The sequence below is a fragment of the Mustelus asterias genome, chromosome 4 (assembly GCF_964213995.1).
Source record: "Mustelus asterias chromosome 4, sMusAst1.hap1.1, whole genome shotgun sequence".
NCBI lineage: Eukaryota > Metazoa > Chordata > Chondrichthyes > Carcharhiniformes > Triakidae > Mustelus > Mustelus asterias.
The window spans coordinates 748211-769701 of NC_135804.1; the positions used below are offsets into that span (position 1 = coordinate 748211).

Consider the following 21491-nt stretch of genomic DNA (forward strand, 5'->3'; position numbering starts at 1 on the left):
CCGAGCAACATATGGCCCAAACTGGGAAGGTGTTGTTGCTGACCCTTAATTCTCAGTGTGTGGTCATGAGACAGTTCCAGCAGCCTCTGCTTTGGTAACAAGATGATGTTCAAAAGTGGAAAATATATCCTGAATCCAATTATGCTTATCTGCTAAAACTTTTAAAATAAACACTGAAATACTCTGTCAAAATGTCAAGTTGAATGATACTTCTTTCTTTAACTGTCATTATATTTACATCTCGAAACTCTGTCAGTTAGGGAAACAGATCTGAAACTCAGTCTAGTTTTCCAAATCTCAATTTCCTCACAAGATTATAACCTTATCACTCACTTCGTGTATGGTTGTATTGCCCCATTATATTAATATTCAGCATATTTAACAGGCTAAAAATGTCAGCAAGTTACGCAAGGCTTGTTCTCCATAATTGGTCAGACAGGTTTTCAGTTGAATACAGGATTTGCACAGATGGGAAATAATAGTGAGGAACCAGGAAATGGCAGAGGAGTTAAATAAACAAATCTCAAACAATGTGAGACAGAGTACAGGAATGAGATAGAGAATCTGGTGAACTGGTGCGGCAACAATAATCTCTCCCTCAATGTCAACAAAACGAAGGAGATTGTCATCGACTTCAGGAAGCGTAAAGGAGAACATGCCCTGTCTACATCAATGGGACGAAGTAGAAATGGCTGAAAGCTTCAAGTTTTTAGGTGTCCAGATCACCAATAACCTGTCTTGGTACCTCCCATGCCGATACTGTAGTTAAGAAATGGGGCACCATCGCCTCTACTTTCTCAGGAGGCTAATTCAGCATGTCTGCATCTCACCAGCGTTTACACATGCACCATAGAAAGCATTCTTTCTGGTTGTATCACAGCTTGGTATGGCTCCTGTTCTGCCCAAGGCTGCAAGGAACTACAAAAGGTCGTGAATGTAGCCCAATCCATCATGCAAACCAGCCTCCCATCCATTGACTCTGTCTACACTTCCCTCTGCCTCAGCAAAGCAGCCAGCATAATCAAGGACCCCACACACCCCGGGCATTCCCTCTTCAACCTTCTTCTTTCGGGAAAAAGATACAAAAGTCTGAGATCACGTACCAACCGACTCAAGAACAGCTTCTTCCCTGCTGCTGTCAGACTTTTGAATGGACCTACCTCGCACTAAGTTGATCTTTCTCTACACCCTAGCTATGACTGTAACACTACATTCTGCACCCTCTCCTTTCCTTCTCTATGAACGGTATGTTTTGTCTGTATAGTGCGCAAGAAACAATACTTTTCACTGTATGTTAATACATGTGACAATAATAAATCAAATCAAATAAATACTTTGCATCAAGTTTCACAGTGGCTCCCACCACTGATTTCTGATGCTCATTTGATGAACGGTGAGTTATCCTAAAGAGAATGGATGAAGCGGAGAAGAGAATCCTTTTGGTCGAGAGGGCAGTTTCCTTGGTGAAGTCTCACCTTAAGTCCTTGGAAATCCTGCTGCATGGTGTGCCAAACATCCTGGTTGATTCGGGGAGGTGGGGGCGGAGAAGGAGTATCCGAGTGCCCGCTCTGCCGAGGGGAGCTGGGGAGGAATTCCCGGACGAATTTGAGAATTGGCTGCAATGTTTTCATGATCACGATTTGAGGACTGGACGTTTTGAGTTTGATGAAGCACGTTGTGTCAAGTATCCGAGGCCTGGGGTCAGTCGCAGCACATTGTATCCAGTTTCCCAGACCAGGGGTCAGTCGCAGCACATTGTATCCAGTCCCCGAGGCCAGGGGTCAGTCGCAGCACATTGTATCCATTCTCCGAGGCCAGGGGTCAGTCACAGCACATTGTATCCAGTCTCCGAGGCCAGGGGTCAGTCGCAGCACATTGTATCTAGTCTCCGAGGCCAGGGGTCAGTCGCAGCACATTGTATCCATTCTCCGAGGCCAGGGGTCAGTCACAGCACATTGTATCCAGTCTCCCAGACCTAGGGTCAATTGTAGCACATTGCGTCCAGTCTCCCAGATGTGGGGTCAGTCACAGCACATTGCGTCCAGTCTCCCAGATGTGGGGTCAGTCACAGCACATTGCGTCCAGTCTCCCAGATGTGGGGTCAGTCACAGCACATTGTATCCAGTCTCCCAGACCTGGGGTCAGTTATAGCACATTGCGTCCAGTCTCTGAGGCCGGGGGTCAGTCGCAGCACATTGTGTCCAGTCTCCCAGACCTGGGGTCAGTTATAGCACATTGCGTCCAGTCTCTGAGGCCGGGGGTCAGTCGCAGCACATTGTGTCCAGTCTCCCAGACCTGGGGTCAGTTATAGCACATTGCGTCCAGTCTCCGAGGCCGGGGGTCAGTTGTAGCACATTGTGTCCAGTCTTCACCACCTTCTCAGGATGACAGTCTCTGAGGCCAAGGGAAGACCACTAGTCTTATGTTGTCTTGTCCTCACTGTTCATTGACAAGGGGCTGGACATGTCAGGTCTTTGTCACCTGCTGGGGCATAGGTTACTTTTTACTGGGGCTTTGGGACAATGACATGGTGGCAATGCAAAGGCTTAGGTGAAACTCTGGATGGATCCAGGATATTGCTTGATGATCCTGTCACGGCTTTGGCCTTTTCAAGCTCCGTGGATGGTTATATTATCCTGCAGTTCATCATTAATCCTGAACTTTGTTCGCTTGTGATTATGTCCCTGATTTTGTGTTTTATGAGTACAGAGGCATTTGTTATCCTGTTAGTATTGGTCTACCGGCGTGGTCCGACAGTGGAGCGAGGGAGGCCTTAGTAGTGTGCATTACTGTTTGCATTCAGTCTTGGTTTTGATGTGTGGTACCGGGGGAGGGGGGTGGGTAAGGGGTCTGCCCACCCTGCTACTGACCCTGTGTCAAATTCTGATTCTTGAGTTTCAGTGTTTGCAATACAGAGATATTTCCTTGTTTGGGGATTGTTTTTAGATCTTTTTATTGGAGAGTGTGCTGAGTTGGTTGTACAACATGAGGGTTGTGTGATATTTACTTGTTTTTTTATGTGCTGTAATCCTTACATCTGAGGGAGTGTATTTTTGGTACCCTTCAGTATTTATGTGCAAGATCAGTAGTGCCACAGCAGGGTGGCAGATAGATGGTTTGATATAGAGGTGGTCTGTATGGCTTTATAAGTCCTCACTGTGAGTGAGGAAAGCCGCTGTTAGAACTAATAATGTCGCGTTTTTCTTTTGTTATTTTGGGATGAAGGAATCCTAGCTTGTCTCCTATGAAGGTACAGACAGATCATGTACCCTGGAAAAGACTGGGTTTGTTTTTCCTGTCGTTTGTGCCGTTCTATTAGCGTTACGGTCTAGGGGCCTTCCAGTCAGCCGTTGGCAAGACGTCCTTCCGGACGCATTACATTCCATTAGGTCACTCTTGTGCACAGCGACCAATACGACCCCTCACGAGCGGATGTTTTCGTTTCCCAGGAAGTCCTCCTCGGGTACTTCGCTCCCGGATTGGCTGATGTCCCCGGGACCCGTCCTGCTTCGGAAGCATGTCCGGACCCATAAGGCAGATCCCTTGGTCGAGGAGGTCCAACTGCTCCACGCTAATCCCCAATATGCTTACGTAGCGTACCCTGATGGGCGGGAGGACACAGTTTCTGTCCGTGACTTGGCACCCGCGGGTGCCCCTGAGGTCACCACGTCCTTCCGCCCCACGGTCCCTGGTGTCGTCCATTCGGAGACGACTACGCCTCTTCCTCCCTCAGTCCCTGTCCCCAATGTAGTGCGCCCCGAGCCCATGGCGGCCCCCCACCCCCCAGCTCCGGTTCCCACTGTTCCCCATACGCCACCAGGGCCACTGCTCACTCCTCTCGCCCCTGTGTACAGCTCGCTTGAGTCGCCGGAGCCGTCACCACGCAGTCCCCGACGACTGGACGGGACGATGGATCGGTCCGCTTCACACCACCCAGCACCTTCTCTCGATGCTCACTGTGTGGACCCTGGGCCGACATCGCTCCCTGCTCGGACGACTCTGCGACCTGCACTACGACGATCGCGACGGCGGATCAAGCCACCGGTTCGTCTGGACTTGTAATATTGTTTCCGCTTCACCCCCGTGTTGTTTTTTTAAAAGGAAGGGGTGAATGTGGTGGAACTCAGTTGTGCCTTTGTCCTACATGGACCACCGTTGTGTGTGCTTGTCATACCTGGACACATCCCCTTCCAGTTTGGGTCCTCCCCTCAGCACCTAGTATAAAGGTGGCTGTCTCCTCCCCCTTGTTCAGTCCAGGTCGGTTATTTGTTGGGATCTGCTCCTGATTCTGTTGTGAATAAAAGCCTACACTTATATTGGCATATCGGTAGTCTTTCGCCTTATTGATAGCGCATCAATTTGCACCTCTGGTGTTGATGGAGTGGGGGAAATGTGTACTGGTGCACGCTTGGGTGTGGTCAGCTAATCCTTGGAAATTGAACCTTTCTTGGGTTGGTCTTCTATATTGGCTGTGTGAGTAGTAATAGTGGTTACTTGATTACTTTGCTCATGGAATGTACGGTGGGCCAATCATCCTGTTAGATTTTCTTTGATGAGGGGAAATGGGTGGAATCTCATTGATGGCAGGGCCTAAGTGGCACAGTTGGGATAAGAGGGGCATTTTCAGGATGGCAACCTGTAACTAGTGCAGCGCCTCACGGATCAGTGCTGGGCCACTATTATTTACAATATATATTAGTGCCTTGGACAAGGGAAGTGAATGTACAATTTCTAAGTTTGTGGATGACAGAAAAATAAGTGGGAAGGCAAGTGGTGAGGATGGCTCAGAGTCTACAGAGGGATATGGACAGGTTATGTGAGCAGAAAACTTGGCAGATGGAGTATAATGTAGGAAAATGTGAAGTTATACACTTTGGTAAGAAGAATAAAGGAGCTGAACATTATCTAAAGGAGAAGGACTGCAGAAAGCTGCAGCACAGGGATTGGGGATCCTCGTGCATAAATCTCAAAAAGCTAGCATGCAAATTCAGCGGGTAATATGGAAGGGAAATGGGATGTTGGCCTTTATTTCAAAGGGAATGGAGTATAAAAATAAGGAAGTCTTGTTAAAACTATACAGGCACTAGTTAGATAACACCTGGAAAACTGTGAACAGTTTTGGTCCCCTTATCTAAGGAAAGATATACTGGCATTGAAGGCAGTCCAGAGAAGGTTCACTAGGTTGATCCTGTGTGTGGAGGGATTTTCCTATGAGGACAGGTTGAGTAGGTTGGGCCTGTATTCATTGGGGTTTAGAAGAATGAGAGACAGCCTTATTGAGACGTATCGGATTCTCAGGGGGTTTGACAGGGTCGATGCTGAGAGGTTGTTTCCCCGTGTGGGAGAGTCTGGGACCAGAGGGTACAGTCTCAGAGTGAGGGATCGCCCATTTAAGACAGAGATCAGGAGGAATTTCTTCTCTCAGAGGGGAGCGAATGTGTGGAATTCTTTACACAGTAAGAAGTCTAACAACACCAGGTTAAAGCCCAACAGGTTTATTTGGTAGCAAAAGCCACTGGCTTTCGGAACAGGCTGTTCCTTCGTCAGGTGGGTGGGAACTCCCACCCACCTGAGTGACACCATAGGTAGAGTGGGCTTCTGCAGATTTAGTTTTGCCACGAGGGAGCTGCCTCCAGCTCTGAGTCCATGCTGTACTGTACTTCAATAATGTTATAAATAATTAAAACACATTAGGCTACATTTTGGTGGCCAAGTTACCACAATTCCATTGAATAGCAAAGCAGACTCTGTGAGCCAATTGGCCGACTTCTGCCCCTATGTCTTATGGTCTTTCTGTCAGTTGCCATTTTATATCTTGAACATTCCTCAGGATTTCTATGAATTGTGTCATGAGAAAGAGCTTTAGCCTTTATCTTCTGTGTTGTGTCTTCAATCACCATCACTTCACACATTTTTACATTGGCTGGAAGAATCCTCTCCCCTGCCACAGGGTGGACTCTCTTGCTTTTAGCTTGACTTTGTCTCTGCTTCTTTTGCAGGACCAAAGAGAACGGGTTAGCGCGTGACCCGCTACAAGCAGAACACCTCAGTAAAAGGCCATTTACACTCAGTCCCGGAAAATGTTTTAGTCCCAGCAATGGGATCCATCCCCTCCCCAATGGACTGTTACAGCAGACACCAACAACAGCACAGCACTACCGGTTGCAGGACATGGCTCTGGCCCACCAGTACCGGGATGTTTACAGGCACTCAGAACACAGAGACCTCTGGGATTGGCATCGGCCTACAGGTCAGTTCATTAATCTACTACCTGTCCGTCGGTCTCCAAAACCAGCCTGCCAGTCAGTAAGACGAATCTGCATCCTGCCTACTCCTGATAACTTTTCATGCCCTTGCATACCAAGAATCTATCCAGCTCCACCTTAAAACTATTCCAAGGCTCTGCCTTCACCACCTTCTCAGGATGACAGTTCCAAAGACTCATAACAAAGTGAAACAAATTCACCTTATCTCCACTTTAAATGAGTAACCCCTTATTTTTAAACACAGGCCCCTAGTTCTAGGTTCTCCCACAGAAGGAAGCACTCCCTCCCCCCTTTGAGGTACTGCTTTTCAATCTGCTACCTCACTTCCTAAATCCTTGCTGCAGGATCTCATCCCTCTTTCTACCAATGTCATTGGTACCAAAGTGAATCATGGTGTCGAGCTTCTTGAGTGTTGTTGGAGCTGCACTCAGGCAACTGGACATTATTCTACCACACTCCTGAGTTGTGCTTTAGATGGTGGCCAGACTTAGGGGAGTCAGGAGATGAGTTAGTCACTGCAGAATTCTAAGCCTCTGAATGCTCTTGTAGCCTAGGTATTTATATGTTTCTGGTCAATGGTATGGGCCAGAATGTTAATAGTGGGGGATTTAGTGATTGTAATGCCATTGAATGTCAAGAGGAGATGGTTGAATTCTCAAATGTTGGGGATGACCACCCTGACATTTGTGTGGAGAGAATATTACTCGCCAATTGTCAGCCCAAGCCTGGATGTTGTTTAGGTCTTGCTGCGATTTGACACGGACTGCTTCAGTATCTGAGGAGTCATAAATGGTGCTGAACATTGTGCAATCATCAGCTAACATACCCAATTCTGACCTTATGATGGAAGGAAGGTCATTGATGAAGCAGCTGAGGATGTCGACCTAGGACCCTGCCCTGGGGAATCCTGAAGTGATGTCTTGAGACTGAGATGATTAACTTTCAACAACTAGAACCATCTTACTTTGTGCAAGGTGTGACTCCAACCAGCGAAGGGTTTTCCCCCTGATTCCCATTGATTCTAGTTTTGCTCGGGTTCCTTGAAGCCACATTCAGTCAAATGCGACCATGATGCCAAAGGCAGTCACTCTCACACTCACCTCTGGAATTCAGCTCCATTTTCCATGTTTGAACCAAGGCTGTAATGAGATCAGGAGCTGAATGACCCTGGCTGAACCCAAACTGAGCATCCGTGAGCAGGTTATTGCTGAGCAGGTGCTGCTTGATAGCACTGCCGATGACCCCTTCCATCACGAGAGTAGACTGATTGGGCAGTAATTGGCTGGATTGGATTTGTCCTGTTTCGTGTGCATAGGACATACCTGGGCAATTTTCCAAATTATCGGCTAGATGCTAGTGTTGTACTGGAAGAGTTTGGCTAAGAGCGCAGCAAGTTCTGGAGCACAAGTCTTCAGTACTATTGGTGGGGTATTGATAGGTCCATAGCCTTTTCTGTATCCAATGCCTTCAGCCCTTTCTTCACATCACGTGGAGTGAATCGAATCAGCTGAAGTCTGACATCTGAGATGCTGGGGACCACCGGAGGAGGCTGAGGTGGATCATCCAATCGGCACCGGAGGAGGCTGAGGTGGATCATCCAATCGGCACTGGAGGAGGCCGAGATGGATCATCCAATCGGCACTGGAGGAGGCCGAGATGGATCATCCAATCGGCACTGGAGGAGGCCGAGATGGATCATCCAATCGGCACTGGAGGAGGCCGAGATGGATCATCCAATCGGCGCTTCTGGCTGAAGATGGTTGCAAACGCTTCAGTTTTGTAGATGCTCACATTCTGGTCCCCTGCTGGGTGTGGCTGGTGACTGGAGGCCGGCACTTAGAGTCTGAACTTTGTGATGTCCAGCGTTTAGTTACCGTGTCTTAACTTAGTTTTAATTTAGCAGGATGGACGATGATTTCCAATGTCTGCTGATGTTGGTGTTTTGCTTTCAGCTCCAGGAACACACAGATCCCGACAGGAAGAAGTAATTGATCATCGCTTGACAGACCGGGAGTGGGCAGAGGAATGGAAACACCTGGATAATGTAGGTGTGGGGAATTTACACTCACTGTTAACTGTAAGATTGTTGATACATTTAACCTTGTGGTGGGCTTTCTCTAAAAGGAACTGAAATAGAGAATGTTCAGTCTTTTTAATTGCTTCTATTTTCCACACCATCTCTCCTGAAGAAGCAGGTTCAGGAACGTGGCAACACAGGTGGCCAAGGTGATTAAGAAGGCATATGGCATGCTTACCTTCATCAGCTGGGTCTTTGTGTACAAGATTTGGGAAATCATGTTGCAGCTATATAAAACCTTGGTTAGGCTGCATTTGGAGTATTGCGTGCAGTTCTGGTCACCACACTGCCAGAAGGACGTGGAAGCTTTGGAGCGAGTGCAAAGAAGGTTCACCAGGATGTTGCCTGGTCTCGAGAACATTGGCTATGAGGAGAGGTTGAATAAACTAGGATTGTTTTCACTGGAAAGACGGAGGCTGAGGGGAGACTGATAGAGGCCTACAAAATTATGAGAGGCACAGACAGGGTGGATAGTCAGAGGCTTTTTCCCAGGGTGGAAGTGACAATTACAAGGGGGCACAGGTTCAAGGTGAGAGGGGGAAAATTTAAGGGAGATGTGCGGGGGAAGTTTTTCGCGCAGAGTGGTGGGTGCCTGGAACGCGCTGCCAGAGGAGGTGGTGGAAGCAGGCACATTCGCAACATTTAAGAGACATCTGGATGGGTCCATGAATAGGGAGGGAATAGAGGGATACGGATCGAGTAAGGGCAGAAGGTTTTTTTTAGCATGGTGGTGTTGACACACAGTGGTGATAGTGTCTGAGACTGTGACCCCTTGTTCTCAACCTTCGAGCCAAAGGAAAGAACACCCCTGCATCCAATCTTTTTTTAATTTTATTAGTGTCACAAGTAGTCTTACATTGACACTGCAATGAAGTTACTGTGAAAATCCCCTAGTTGCCACACTCCAGCGCCTGTTCGGGTACACTGAGGGAGAATTTAGCATGGCCAATGCTCCTAACCAGCAAATCTTTCAGACTGTGGGAGGAAACCGGAGCACCCGGGGGAAACCCACGCAGACAGAGGGAGAATGTGCAAACTCCACACAAACAGTGCCCAAGCTGGGAATTGAACCTGGGTCCATGGCGCTGTGAGACAGCAGTGCTATCCACTGTGCCACCATGTTACCCTGTCCAGCCCTGTCAGAATTTTACATGTTTCAGTAAGATCCCCTCTCATTCATCTAAATTCCAGTGAATTCAGGCCCAGTCCACCCAATCTCTCTTCATAAGACAATCCTACTCCACTCGAGCCTTCTCCCATCTTTCCTAATCTAAGTTTAACATCAGAACCATCAACCATTGGACGGGGCATAGAATATAAAAGTTGGCATATGATGTTGCCGCTGTATAGAACGTTGGTTAGGCCACATTTGGAATACTGTGTCCAATTCTGGTCGCCACACTACCAGAAGGACGTGCAGGCTTTGGAGAGAGTACAGAAAAGGTTTACCAGGATGTTGCCTGGTATGGAGGGTCTTAGCTATGAGGAGAGATTGGGTAAACTGGGGTTGTTCTCCCTGGAAAGACGGAGGATGAGGGGTGACCTAATAGAGGTGTATAAAATTATGAAGGGCATAGATAGGGTGAACAGTGGGAAGCTTTTTCCCAGGTCGGAGGTGACGAACACAAGGGGTCACGGGTTCAAGGTGAGGGGGGCAAGGTTCAACACAGATGTCAGGGGGACGTATTTTACACAGAGGGTGGTGGGGGCATGGAATGCACTGCCAAGCAAGGTGATTGAGGCGGACACGCTGGGATCGTTTAAGACTTATCTAGACAGCCACATGAACAGACTGGGAATAGAGGGATACAAACGAATGGTCTAGTGGGCACATGAGCGGCGCAGGCTTGGAGGGCCGAAGGGCCTGTTCCTGTGCTGTATTGTTCTTTGTTCTTTGTTATCAATTCACATTGGCTGCTCAGTTATCTACATAACGGTGATGATATTTCAAATAATTCCTTAATGCTTCAGGACACGCTGAGTATATGAAAATGCTGAATAAACATTCTGTTACACTTCAATCCTCCTGTAGCTTTGCCTCTCTATTTTCACACGGCTGATTTTGATCTTTTCTTGTCAGCTCCTGAACTGTATCATGGATATGGTGGAGAAGACTCGCCGTTCACTGACTGTGCTGCGCCGTTGCCAGGAAGCTGACCGGGAAGAACTTAATCACTGGATCCAACACCACAGTGACACCGATATGAGGAAAGGTGGGAATTCAGTGCAGCTTCCTCACAATTCCTCCAGCCCAGGAGATCCCCAACAAGGTACAGAATTTCCTTTCTTTCAATCTGTCGATCTGTCCTGCTCTAATTCCAATAATGTCCTGCAGAAGATAGTGCCTGGTACCAAAGGCTGAAATTTCTGGCACAATCACACATTGACAAGAATGTTATCTTTGCTTCTTATCCTATCAAGTAATATAAATAGCTTTATAATGATAAAAAAAAATGATGGAGTTTCAACTTCAAGATCTTTTTCTTCATTTTGTGATCTGCAAGGAAGAGGCAAATGTTTATTTTCGCATTCTCGATCATGGTCCCTGTGTCTCAAAGTATTACTCCACCATAATCCTCACTCTTCCCTTTACACCTATACAGCTGTCATCGAAAAGCCAAACCCCAGTTGACTCCTGTATCTCAGTGAGAATCAGTACCTGTGGATCCTGCATCTCAGTGAGAATGATATCTGTGGACCCTGTATCTCAGTGAGAATCAGTACCTGTGGATCCTGTATCTCAGTGAGAATTGGTATCTGTGGATCCTGTATCTCAGTGAGAATGATATCTGTGGACCCTGTATCTCAGTGAGAATTGGTATCTGTGGATCCTGTATCTCAGTGAGAATCAGTACCTGTGGATCCTGTATCTCAGTGAGAATCAGCATCTGTGGATCCTGTATCTCAGTGAGAATCAGTACCTGTGGATCCTGTATCTCAGTGAGAATTGGTATCTGTGGATCCTGTATCTCAGTGAGAATGATATCTGTGGACCCTGTATCTCAGTGAGAATTGGTATCTGTGGATCCTGTATCTGAGTGAGAATCAGTGTCTGTGGCTTCTGTATTTCACATGGGATTGCGGGTAATATCTTGAGATGAATAGAAAGCTGGTTAGCAGATAGGAAGCAAAGAGTAGGCATAAATGGGTAATTTTCTGATTGGCTGTCAGTGACTAGTGGGGTTCCACAGGGATCTGTGCTAGGACCCCAACTGTTCACATTATATATTAATGATTTGGAAGAGGGAACTGAATGTATTATCTCCACATCTGCAGATGATACAAAGTTGGGTGGGAGGGTGAGCTGTGAGGAGGATGCAGAGATGCTTCAGTGTGATTTGGACAGACTGAGTGTGTGGGCAGATGCATGGCAGATGCAATATAATGTAGATAGATGTGAGGTTATCCATTTTGGTAGCAATAATAGGAAGACAGATTATTACTTGAATGGTGTAAATTGAGAGAAGTGGATACTCAACGAGACCTTGGAGTCCTCGTGCATCTGTCGCTGAAAGTAAGCGCGCAGGTACAGCAGGCAGTAAAGAAGGCAAATGGTATGTTGGCCTTCATAGCAAGAGGATTGGAGTTTAGGAATAGGGATATTTTGCTGCAATTGTATAGGACATTGGTGAGGCTACACCTGGAGTATTGTGTGCAGTGTTGGTGTCCTTATCTGAGGAAGGGTGTCCTTGCTATAGGGAGAGTAGAGCAAAGGCTTCATAGAAACCCTATAGTACAGAAAGAGGCCATTCGGCCCATCGAGCCTGCACCGACCACAATCCCACCCAGGCCCTACCCCCACATATTTTACCCGCTAATCCCTCTAATCTACACCTCCCAGGACACTAAGGGGCAATTTAAGCATGGCCAATCAACCTAACCCGCACATCTTTGGACTGTGGAAGGAAACTGGAGCACCCGGAGGAAACCCACGCAGACACGAGGAGAATGTGCAAACTCCACACAGACAGTGACCCAAGCCGGGAATCGAACCCAGGTCCCTGGAGCTGTGAAGCAGCAGTGCTAACCACTGTGCTACCATGCCGCCCCTTACCAGGCTTACCAGGCTGATTCCTGGGATGGCAGGTCTGTCATATAAGGAGAGACTAAATCGGTTAGGATTATATTCACTGGAGTTCAGAAGAGTGAGAGGGGATCTCATAGAAACTTATAAAATTCTAACAGGGTTAGACAGGGTAGATTCAGAAAGAATGTTCCTGATGGTGGGGGAGTCCAGAACTAGGGGTCATAGTTTGAGGATAAGGGGTAAACCTTTTAGAACTGAGGTGAGGAGAAATTTCTTCACCCAGAGGGTGGTGAATGTGTGGAATTCACGACCACAGAAAGTAGTTGAGGCCAAAACGTTGTCTGATTTCAAGAATAAATTAGACATAGCTCTTGGGGCTGAAAGAATCAAGGGATATGGGGGGTATCAGGATATTGAATTTGATGATCAGCCATGATCAAAATGAATGATGGAGCAGGCTCATAGGGCCAAGTGGCCTCCTCCTGCTTCGAGTTTCTATATTTTTACCTCAGTGAGAAGTGGTGTGTTTTCAAGTCCTGGGGAAGAAATTGAAAAAATGTCCTGAGTTGTAACTGATCCAACTGACTAGGGAGTGGAGTCCAGTGTTTTTACGTTACTGTCATATACCCTAATCTTGACATTCTGAATCTCCTGTTCCCAATCCCACCCTCAACCTCACTTACTGATTCATCCCTCCCCATCCGATTCAAGCTGCTCCCTCCCTCAGCTCTGATCAATTTGATTGACAGAACAGGCACAAAGGGCTGAATGGACTACTCTTGTCCCTGTGTTATGTACTTTCAATTACATTGTCATGATGCCCTACCTCTGCCCAAAGATTGGCCACCAAAAACTGGGAGAAATATTCTATATCATTCACTCCTGGGGCGAAGACCTCAATTTACACGTTGAATGAGAATGTGGAATATTCCATTGTGATTCATGACCTGGGTACATCTCGATGGATCTGGACCTCGGGTCACCCAGAGCAGAACCAGCTTAACCCTGACCCAGGAACCTGAACAACCCCTTTTAAAATGTTTATATCTTCATGGAATGTGAGCGCCCATCACTAATTGCCCTTGAGAAGATGGTGTTGAGACACCTCATTGAACCGCTGCAGTTTCTGTGGTGTAGATACACTCACAGTGCTGTTCGAGAGGGAGTGCAGGATGTTGACCCAACACAGCAATACATTTCTGAGTTAGGATGATGTGTGACTTGGAGGAGAACCATGTATCTTCTGTTTTTGTTGTTCTAGATGGTAGAGGTCACAGGTTTGATAGGTGCTGTCGAAGAAGCCGAAGAAGTCGAAGAGTTGCTGTTGAGTGGAGTACATAAGTAGGTGGTACTGGAAATGGTTTATGTGAAACTCCCACTTTTGGGTTTGTGTTTTGTGTTTTCAGAAATACCAGGAGAGATGCTGCACAGACAGGGTTTCACACAGGAGGAGATCTGGAAGAAAGCTGGTAGGCTGCAATGCTGTTCATTTCTAAATGTGGATCCTGACCCCAGTTTCCCTCAGTGTGAAATGTCTGACCCACTATTCCCCATCGAGTGCCCTCTACATACAGGGAGCTATATTGTTGCTGCTGCTCAGTGAATGGTCTTCTCTGCCCTGGCCAGGCTGCTCAGAGAGGAACTGAATGAAATAGAAAGAAAGCACTGCTGCTTCACAGCTCGAGGGTCCCGGGTTCGATTCCCGGCTCGGGTCACTGTCTGTGTGGAGTTTGCACATTCTCCTCGTGTTTGCGTGGGTTTCCTCCGGATGCTCCGGTTTCCTCCCACAGTCCAAAGATGTGTGGGTTAGGTTGATTGGCCAGGTTAAAAATTGCCCCTTAGAGTCCTGAGATGCGTAGGTTAGAGGGATTAGCGGGTAAATATGTGGGGGTAGGACCTGGGTGGGATTGTGGTCGGTGCAGACTCGATAGGGCCGAATGGCCTCCTTCTGCACTGTAGGGTTTCTATGATTTCTATGAAGTAAAGACTTCTATCTTTATAATGCTTTTGATGACCTCAGAATGTCGAAGAATGCTTCACAGCCAAAGAAATACTTTCTGAGGTGTAGTCAATGGGTATGAGAAAAGACCGGCAGCTAGCATGAAGAGTCTTCCATCGGCATGTAAATAGTAAAAGGATGGTAAGATGTGGGGTGAGACTATTTACTGATCAAAATGGGGATTTATACATGGCACCAGGACATGGCTCAGGTACGGAGTACTTTACATCAGTCTTCACCAAAGCAGAAGTAAAAAAGGAAATAAGAAAATCAAAGAGAGGGCAGAAACAAAATTAGCAAATAAAGTTAAAGAAAACCAAAGATATTTTACCAATATATTAATGGTAAAAGGTTAATTAAGGAAAAAGTGGGACCTATCGGAGATAAAGAAAGGAACTTGTGTGTAGATGCAGTGGCTGTGGGAAAGGTTTTAAATGAATATTTTGTCTCCGTGTTTACAAAAGGATCATGCAGATTTAGTATTAGAAACATAGAAACATAGAAAACTACAGCACAAAACAGGCCCTTCGGCCCCACAAGTTGTGCCGAACATATCCCTACCTTTTAGGCCTACCTATAACCCTCCATCCTATTAAGACCCATGTACTCATCCAGGAGTCTCTTAAAAGACCCTATTGAGTTTGCCTCCACCACCACTGACGGCAGCCGATTCCACTCGCCCACCACCCTCTGTGTGAAAAACTTCCCCCTAACATTTCCCCTGTACCTACCCCCCAGCACCTTAAACCTGTGTCCTCTCGTAGCAGCCATTTCCACCCTGGGAAAAAGCCTCTGAGAGTCCACCCGATCTATGCCTCTCAACATCTTATATACCTCTATTAGGTCTCCTCTCATCCTACGTCTCTCCAAGGAGAAAAGACTGAGCTCCCTCAGCCTATCCTCATAAGACATGCCACTCAATCCAGGCAACATCCTTGTAAATCTCCTCTGCACCCTTTCAATCTTTTCCACATCCTTCCTGTAATGAGGCGACCAGAACTGAGCACAGTACTCCAAGTGGGGTCTGACGAGGGTCTTATATAGCTGCATCATTATCCCCGGACTCCTAAACTCAATCCCTCGATTGATAAAGGCCAGCACACCATATGCCTACTTAACCACCTCCTCTACATGCAGGGTCGATTTTAGAGTCCTATGGACCCGGACCCCAAGGTCCTTCTGATCCTCTACCGTACTAAGAGTCTTTCCCTTTATATTGTACTCCTTCATCCCATTTGACCTGCCAAAATGGACCACTACGCATTTATCTGCGTTGAAGTCCATCTGCCACTTCTCCGCCCAGTCTTGCATCCTATCTATGTCCCTCTGTAACTTCTGACATCCCTCCAGACTATCCACAACCCCACCAACCTTCGTGTCGTCAGCAAACTTACCAACCCATCCCTCCACTTCCTCATCCAGGTCATTTATGAAAATGACAAACAGCAAGGGTCCCAGAACAGATCCCTGGGGCACACCACTGGTGACCGACCTCCAATTAGAAAAAGACCCATCTATACCCACTCTCTGCCTCCTTTGGGCAAGCCAGTTCTGGATCCACAGGGCAGCAGCCGCTTGGATCCCATGCCCTCTCACTTTTTCGAGAAGCCTTGCATGGGGGACCTTATCGAACGCCTTACTAAAATCCATATAAACCACATCTACAGCTTTCCCTTCGTCAATGTGTTTAGTCACATTTTCGAAGAACTCCACCAGGTTCGTAAGGCACGATCTGCCCTTGACAAAGCCATGCTGAGTATTCTTGAGCATACTAAACCTCTCTAAATGCTCATAAATCTTGTCCCTCAGGATCTTCTCCATCAGCTTACCAACCACTGAGGTTAGATTCACCGGTCGGTAATTTCCTGGGCTATCCCTATTCCCCTTCTTGAAAATAGGAACCACATCCGCAATCCTCCAATCCTCCGGCACCTCTCCCGTCTCCATCGACGACGCAAAGATCATCGCCAGAGGCTCTGCAATCTCTTCCCTCGCCTCCCACAGTAACCTGGGGTACATCCCATCCGGACCCGGTGACTTATCTATCTTGATGCCATTCAAAGATTCCAGCACAACCTCTTTGTTAAAGTGCACATACTCAATCTTTTCAGTCCACCGCAAGCCCACAGTACATCCACCCAGGCCCTTCTCCTCTGTGAAAACCGAGGCAAAATACTCATTAAGCACCTCTGCCATTTCTACTGGTTCCATACTGATTTTCCCGCCTTCACCTTTTATAGGCCCTATTCCTTCATGTCTCATCCTTTTACTCTTCACATATTTATAGAAAGCCTTAGGGTTTTCCCTAATTCTACTCGCCAAGGCCTTCTCGTGACCCCTTCTGGCTCTCCTAATTTCCTTCTTTAGTCCCTTCCTACAAGCCGTATACTCATCTAGATCCCTATCTTCGCCAAGCTCTCTGAACCTTTTGTACGCTTTCCTTTTCTTCTCGACTAGGTCCCGCACAGCTTTCGTGCACCACGGTTCCTTTAACCTACCAACTCCTCCCTGTCTGCTCGGAACATTGTCCTGTAGAACCCTCGACAGACATTCCTTGAAAAACAGCCACCTCTCTTCAGTAGATTTCCCCGAGAATACCTCCTTCCAATTTACTCCTCTAATTTGCTGCCGTATGTCTTCATATTTCCCCTTACTCCATATAAACACTTTCCTAGCTTGCCTGATCCTCTCTATTTCCAATGCAAGCATGATGGAGATAGAGTTATGATCGCTATCCCCAAGATGCTCTCCCACTGAGAGATCTGACACCTGTCCAGGCTCATTATTCCAGGAGGAACACTGAGATATTGGACGGGATAATCATAAAGAGGGAGGAAGTACTAGAAGGGTTGGAATCTTTGAAAAGTTGCTAAATCACTAGGACCAATGGACTGTTTCCGAGGCTGCTGAAGGTGGTCAGGGAGGAGATAGCAGATGCTCTGAGGATGATTTTCCAATCCTCACTGGATACAGGGGAGGTACCGGAGCACTGGAGAAATTCAAACGCAGTTCCATTGTTTAAAAAGGGATCAAAGGAAATGCCAAACAATTACAGGCCAGTTAGTCTTATATTGGTTTTATATTTGTTTTTAATTGTAGCACTGATCTTTAGTTTTCACACTAACTTAAGGTATTGTGAACTGAAGAGAATAATGATCGACTTCAAGAGGACTTTGGCAGGCTGGTGGAACAGGAGGATCAGTGGCAGATTAACTTTGAATTCAGATGCCTCTTAAATGTTGCTAATGTACCTGCTTCCACCACCTTCTCCGGCAGCGCGTTCCAGGCACCCACCACTCTCTGCATGAAAAACTTCCCCCGCACATCTCCCTTAAACTTTCCCCCTCCCACCTTGAACCTGTGCCCCGTGTAATTGACACTTCCACCCTGGGAAAAAGCCTCTGACTATCCATCCTGTCTATGTCTCTCATAATTTTGTAGACCTCTATCAGGTCTCCCCTCAACCTCTGTCTGTCCAGTTCAAACAATCCTAGTTTATTCAACTTCTTCTCATAGCCAAAGCCCTCGAGACCAGGCAGCATCCTAGTGAACCTTCTTTGCACTCTCTCCAAAGCTTCCACGTCCTTCTGGTAGCGTGGTGACCAGAACTGCACACAATACTCCAAATGCAGCCTAACCAAGGTTTCATATAGCTGCAACATGATTTCCCAACTCTTGTACTCAATGCCCTGGCTGATGAAGGCAAGCATACCATATGCCTTTCTAATCCCTTTGGCCACCTGTGTTGCCACTTTTAGGGAACTGTGGACCTACATGCCCAGATCCCTCTGCATGTTAATGTTCCTGAGGGTTCTGCCATTTACAGTATAATTCACACCTAAATTTGATCCTCCAAAATGCATCACCTCACATTTGTCCGGATTAAACTCCATCTGCCATTTCTGTGCCCAAGTCTCCAATCTGTCTATATCCTGCTGTATCCTCTAACAATCCCTGGCACTATCAGCAACTCCACCAATCTTCATATCATCCGCAAACTTACTAATCAGACCACCTGCATTTTCCTCCAGATCATTTATATATACCACAAACAACAGAGGTCCCAGCACTGATCCCTGTTGAACACCACTAGCTACAGATCTCCATTCTGAAAAACACCCTTCCACCGCTACTCTCTGTCTTCAATAACCAAGCCAGTTCTGTATCCATCCAGCCAGCCCACCCCGAATCCCATGTGATTTTAGTTTTTGTACCAGTCTGCCATGTGGGACTGTGTCAAAGGCCTTACTAAAGTCCATATAAACTACATTCCTCTGTTTAAGAAAGGGAATAGAAATGACCCTGGTAATTATAGACCGGTTAGCCTTACTTCGGTGGTTGGTAAATTGATAGAAAAGGTCCTTAGGGATGGGATTTACGACCATTTAGAAAGATGCGGATTAATCCGGGATAGTCAGCACGGATTCGTGAAGGGCAAGTCGTGCCTCACAAATTTGATTGAATTTTTTGAGGAGGTAACTAAGTGTGTTGATGAAGGTAGGGCAGTTGATGTCATATACATGGATTTTAGTAAGGCGTTTGATAAGGTCCCCCATGGTCGGCTTATGATGAAAGTAAGGAGGTGTGGGATAGAGGGAAAGTTGGCAGATTGGATAGGTAATTGGCTATCTGATCGAAGACAGAGGGTGGTGGTGGATGGAAAATTTTCTAAATGGAGGCAGGTTGCTAGCGGAGTGCCACAGGGATCAGTGCTTGGTCCTCTGCTCTTTGTGATTTTTATTAATGACTTAGAGGAGGGGGCTGAAGGGTGGATCAGTAAATTTGCTGATGACACCAAGATTGGTGGAGTAGTGGATGAGGTGGAGGGCTGTTGTAGGCTGCAAAGAGACATAGATAGGATGCAAAGCTGGGCTGAAAAATGACAAATGGAGTTTAACCCTGATAAATGTGAGGTGATTCATTTTGGTAGGACTAATTTAAATGTGGATTACAGGGTCAAAGGTAGGGTTCTGAAGACTGTGGAGGAACAGAGAGATCTTGGGGTCCATATCCACAGATCTCTAAAGGTTGCCACTCAAGTGGATAGAGCTGTGAAGAAGGCCTATAGTGTGTTAGCTTTTATTAACAGGGGGTTGGAGTTTAAGAGCCATGGGGTTATGCTGCAACTGTACAGGACCTTGGTGAGACCACATTTGGAATATTGTGTGCAGTTCTGGTCACCTCACTATAAGAAGGATGTGGAAGCGCTGGAAAGAGTGCAGAGGAGATTTACCAGGATGCTGCCTGGTTTGGAGGGTAGGTCTTATGAGGAAAGGTTGAGGGAGCTAGGGCTGTTCTCTCTGGAGCGGAGGAGGCTGAGGGGAGACTTAATAGAGGTTTATAAAATGATGAAGGGGATAGATAGAGTGAACGTTCAAATACTATTTCCTCGGGTGGATGGAGCTACTACAAGGGGGCATAACTATAGGGTTCATGGTGGGAGATATGGGAAGGACATCAGAGGTAGGTTCTTTACGCCGAGAGTGGTTGGGGTGTGGAATGGACTGCCTGCAGTGATAGTGGAGTCAGACACTTTAGGAACATTTAAGCGGTTATTGGATAGGCACATGGAGCACACCAGGATGATAGGGAGTGGGATAGCTTGATCTTGGTTTCAGATAAAGCTCGTGGGCCGAAGGGCCTGTTCTGTGCTGTACAGTTCTATGTTCTACATCCACAGCCCTTCTTTCATCAATTATCTTTGTCACCTCTTCAAAAAACTCAATCAAGTTGGTGAGACATGACCTTTCCTGTACAAAACCAGGCTGCCTGTCACTAACTAGTCCATTTTCTTCCAAATGTGCATGTATCCTGTCCCTCAGTATCTTCTCCAAAAGCTTCCCCACCACTGACATCAGGCTCACCGGCCTATAATTTCCTAGATTATCCCTGCTTCCTTTCTTAAACAAGGGAATAACATTGTCTATTCTCCAATCCTCTGGAACCTCACCTGTGGTCAAAGAAGATGTGAATATATCTGTCAAGACCCCGGCTATTTCTCCCCTTGCCTTCCGCAGTAACCTGGGATAGATCCCATCCGGCCCCGGGGACTTGTCTACCTTAAAGCAATATAGGATACTCGACACTTCCGCCATTCTCCAGGGCATTCACACACCTATCCCTGACCTCAACATCTGTCATGTCCTTCTCCTTGGTGAATACTGATACAAAGTACTTGTTGTGGGAAAAATCCACTAGTAGTCAGATCTCGAGATTCCAAAACACATTTTATTCAACGGAGCTCCGTGGAGACAAGGCACGAGTCAGTAGCAAACCTTCTCTCAGTAAAATGTCAGGAACGGTCCATCTTTATACTCTTTACACAATAGATGGACCGGAGATTTTGAACATTATCACATCATTATAGGCAGATACAAACAGATACAGACATTTAACACAGTATTGTTCTTATGAATGGGTACATTTCCTATGTCTGTGGCTATCAATGGTTGGTTTTGGCTCATTCAGGTGCTAATCGGTTTTCCTGCATTCATATTTTCCCGCTCTTCCTATAACTAATCTACTCCCTTTGTCTCGGGTTTTTTCCTTATCTAAAAGATGTCTCGATCCTTGGCTTGGCTTCCTGAGGTGTTCGTTTACTTTAAATCATTGTCTGTGATTTTTAAATGGCTTGTCTGTTGGGTTTGATTTGAAGTGATCTTTGTATAAGTGGAAGCCGGTGTCTGTTTTGTGGTTCCTTTCCCAGTTAACTCTTTATGTGCCAGGCAGCTATTTTAAAGTGTGCTTTCCTTACATTTTTCCCCTTACATACTCGTTAAGAATCTCACTCACTTCCTGTGGCTCCACGCATAACTTTCCTCCATTGTCCTTGAGTGGGCCTACTCTTTCTCTTGCTACCCACTTGCTTCTAATGCATAAGAAGCCTTGGGATTTTCCTTGACCCTGTTTGCTAAAGACATTTCATGGCCCCTTTAACCCTCATAATTCCACATTTATGTTCCTTCTTACTTTCACTGTACTCAAGGACTTTTGTCAGTTTTTAGATGCCTAGACCTGTTGTATGCTTCTTTTTCCCTTTTGACTAAGCTTACAATTTCCCTTGTCATCCATGGTTCCCGAATCCTGCCATTTCTATCCTTCATTTTTGCAGGGACATGCCTG

General features: G+C 46.5%; 1 protein-coding gene across 15 annotated transcripts in view; it reads left to right on the forward strand.

Annotated features, from left to right (window-relative positions):
* Positions 1-21491, forward strand: part of cbfa2t3 (CBFA2/RUNX1 partner transcriptional co-repressor 3) — a 198972-nt gene that overhangs the window by 149644 nt on the left and 27837 nt on the right. For all 15 annotated transcript variants that reach the window (XM_078210476.1, XM_078210480.1, XM_078210468.1 and 12 more), the window contains 4 exons: positions 6000-6250; positions 8219-8310; positions 10424-10613; positions 13777-13839. In XM_078210476.1, coding sequence (XP_078066602.1) covers positions 6000-6250; positions 8219-8310; positions 10424-10613; positions 13777-13839 — 596 coding nt within the window. The remainder of the gene's footprint in view (positions 1-5999; positions 6251-8218; positions 8311-10423; positions 10614-13776; positions 13840-21491) is intronic.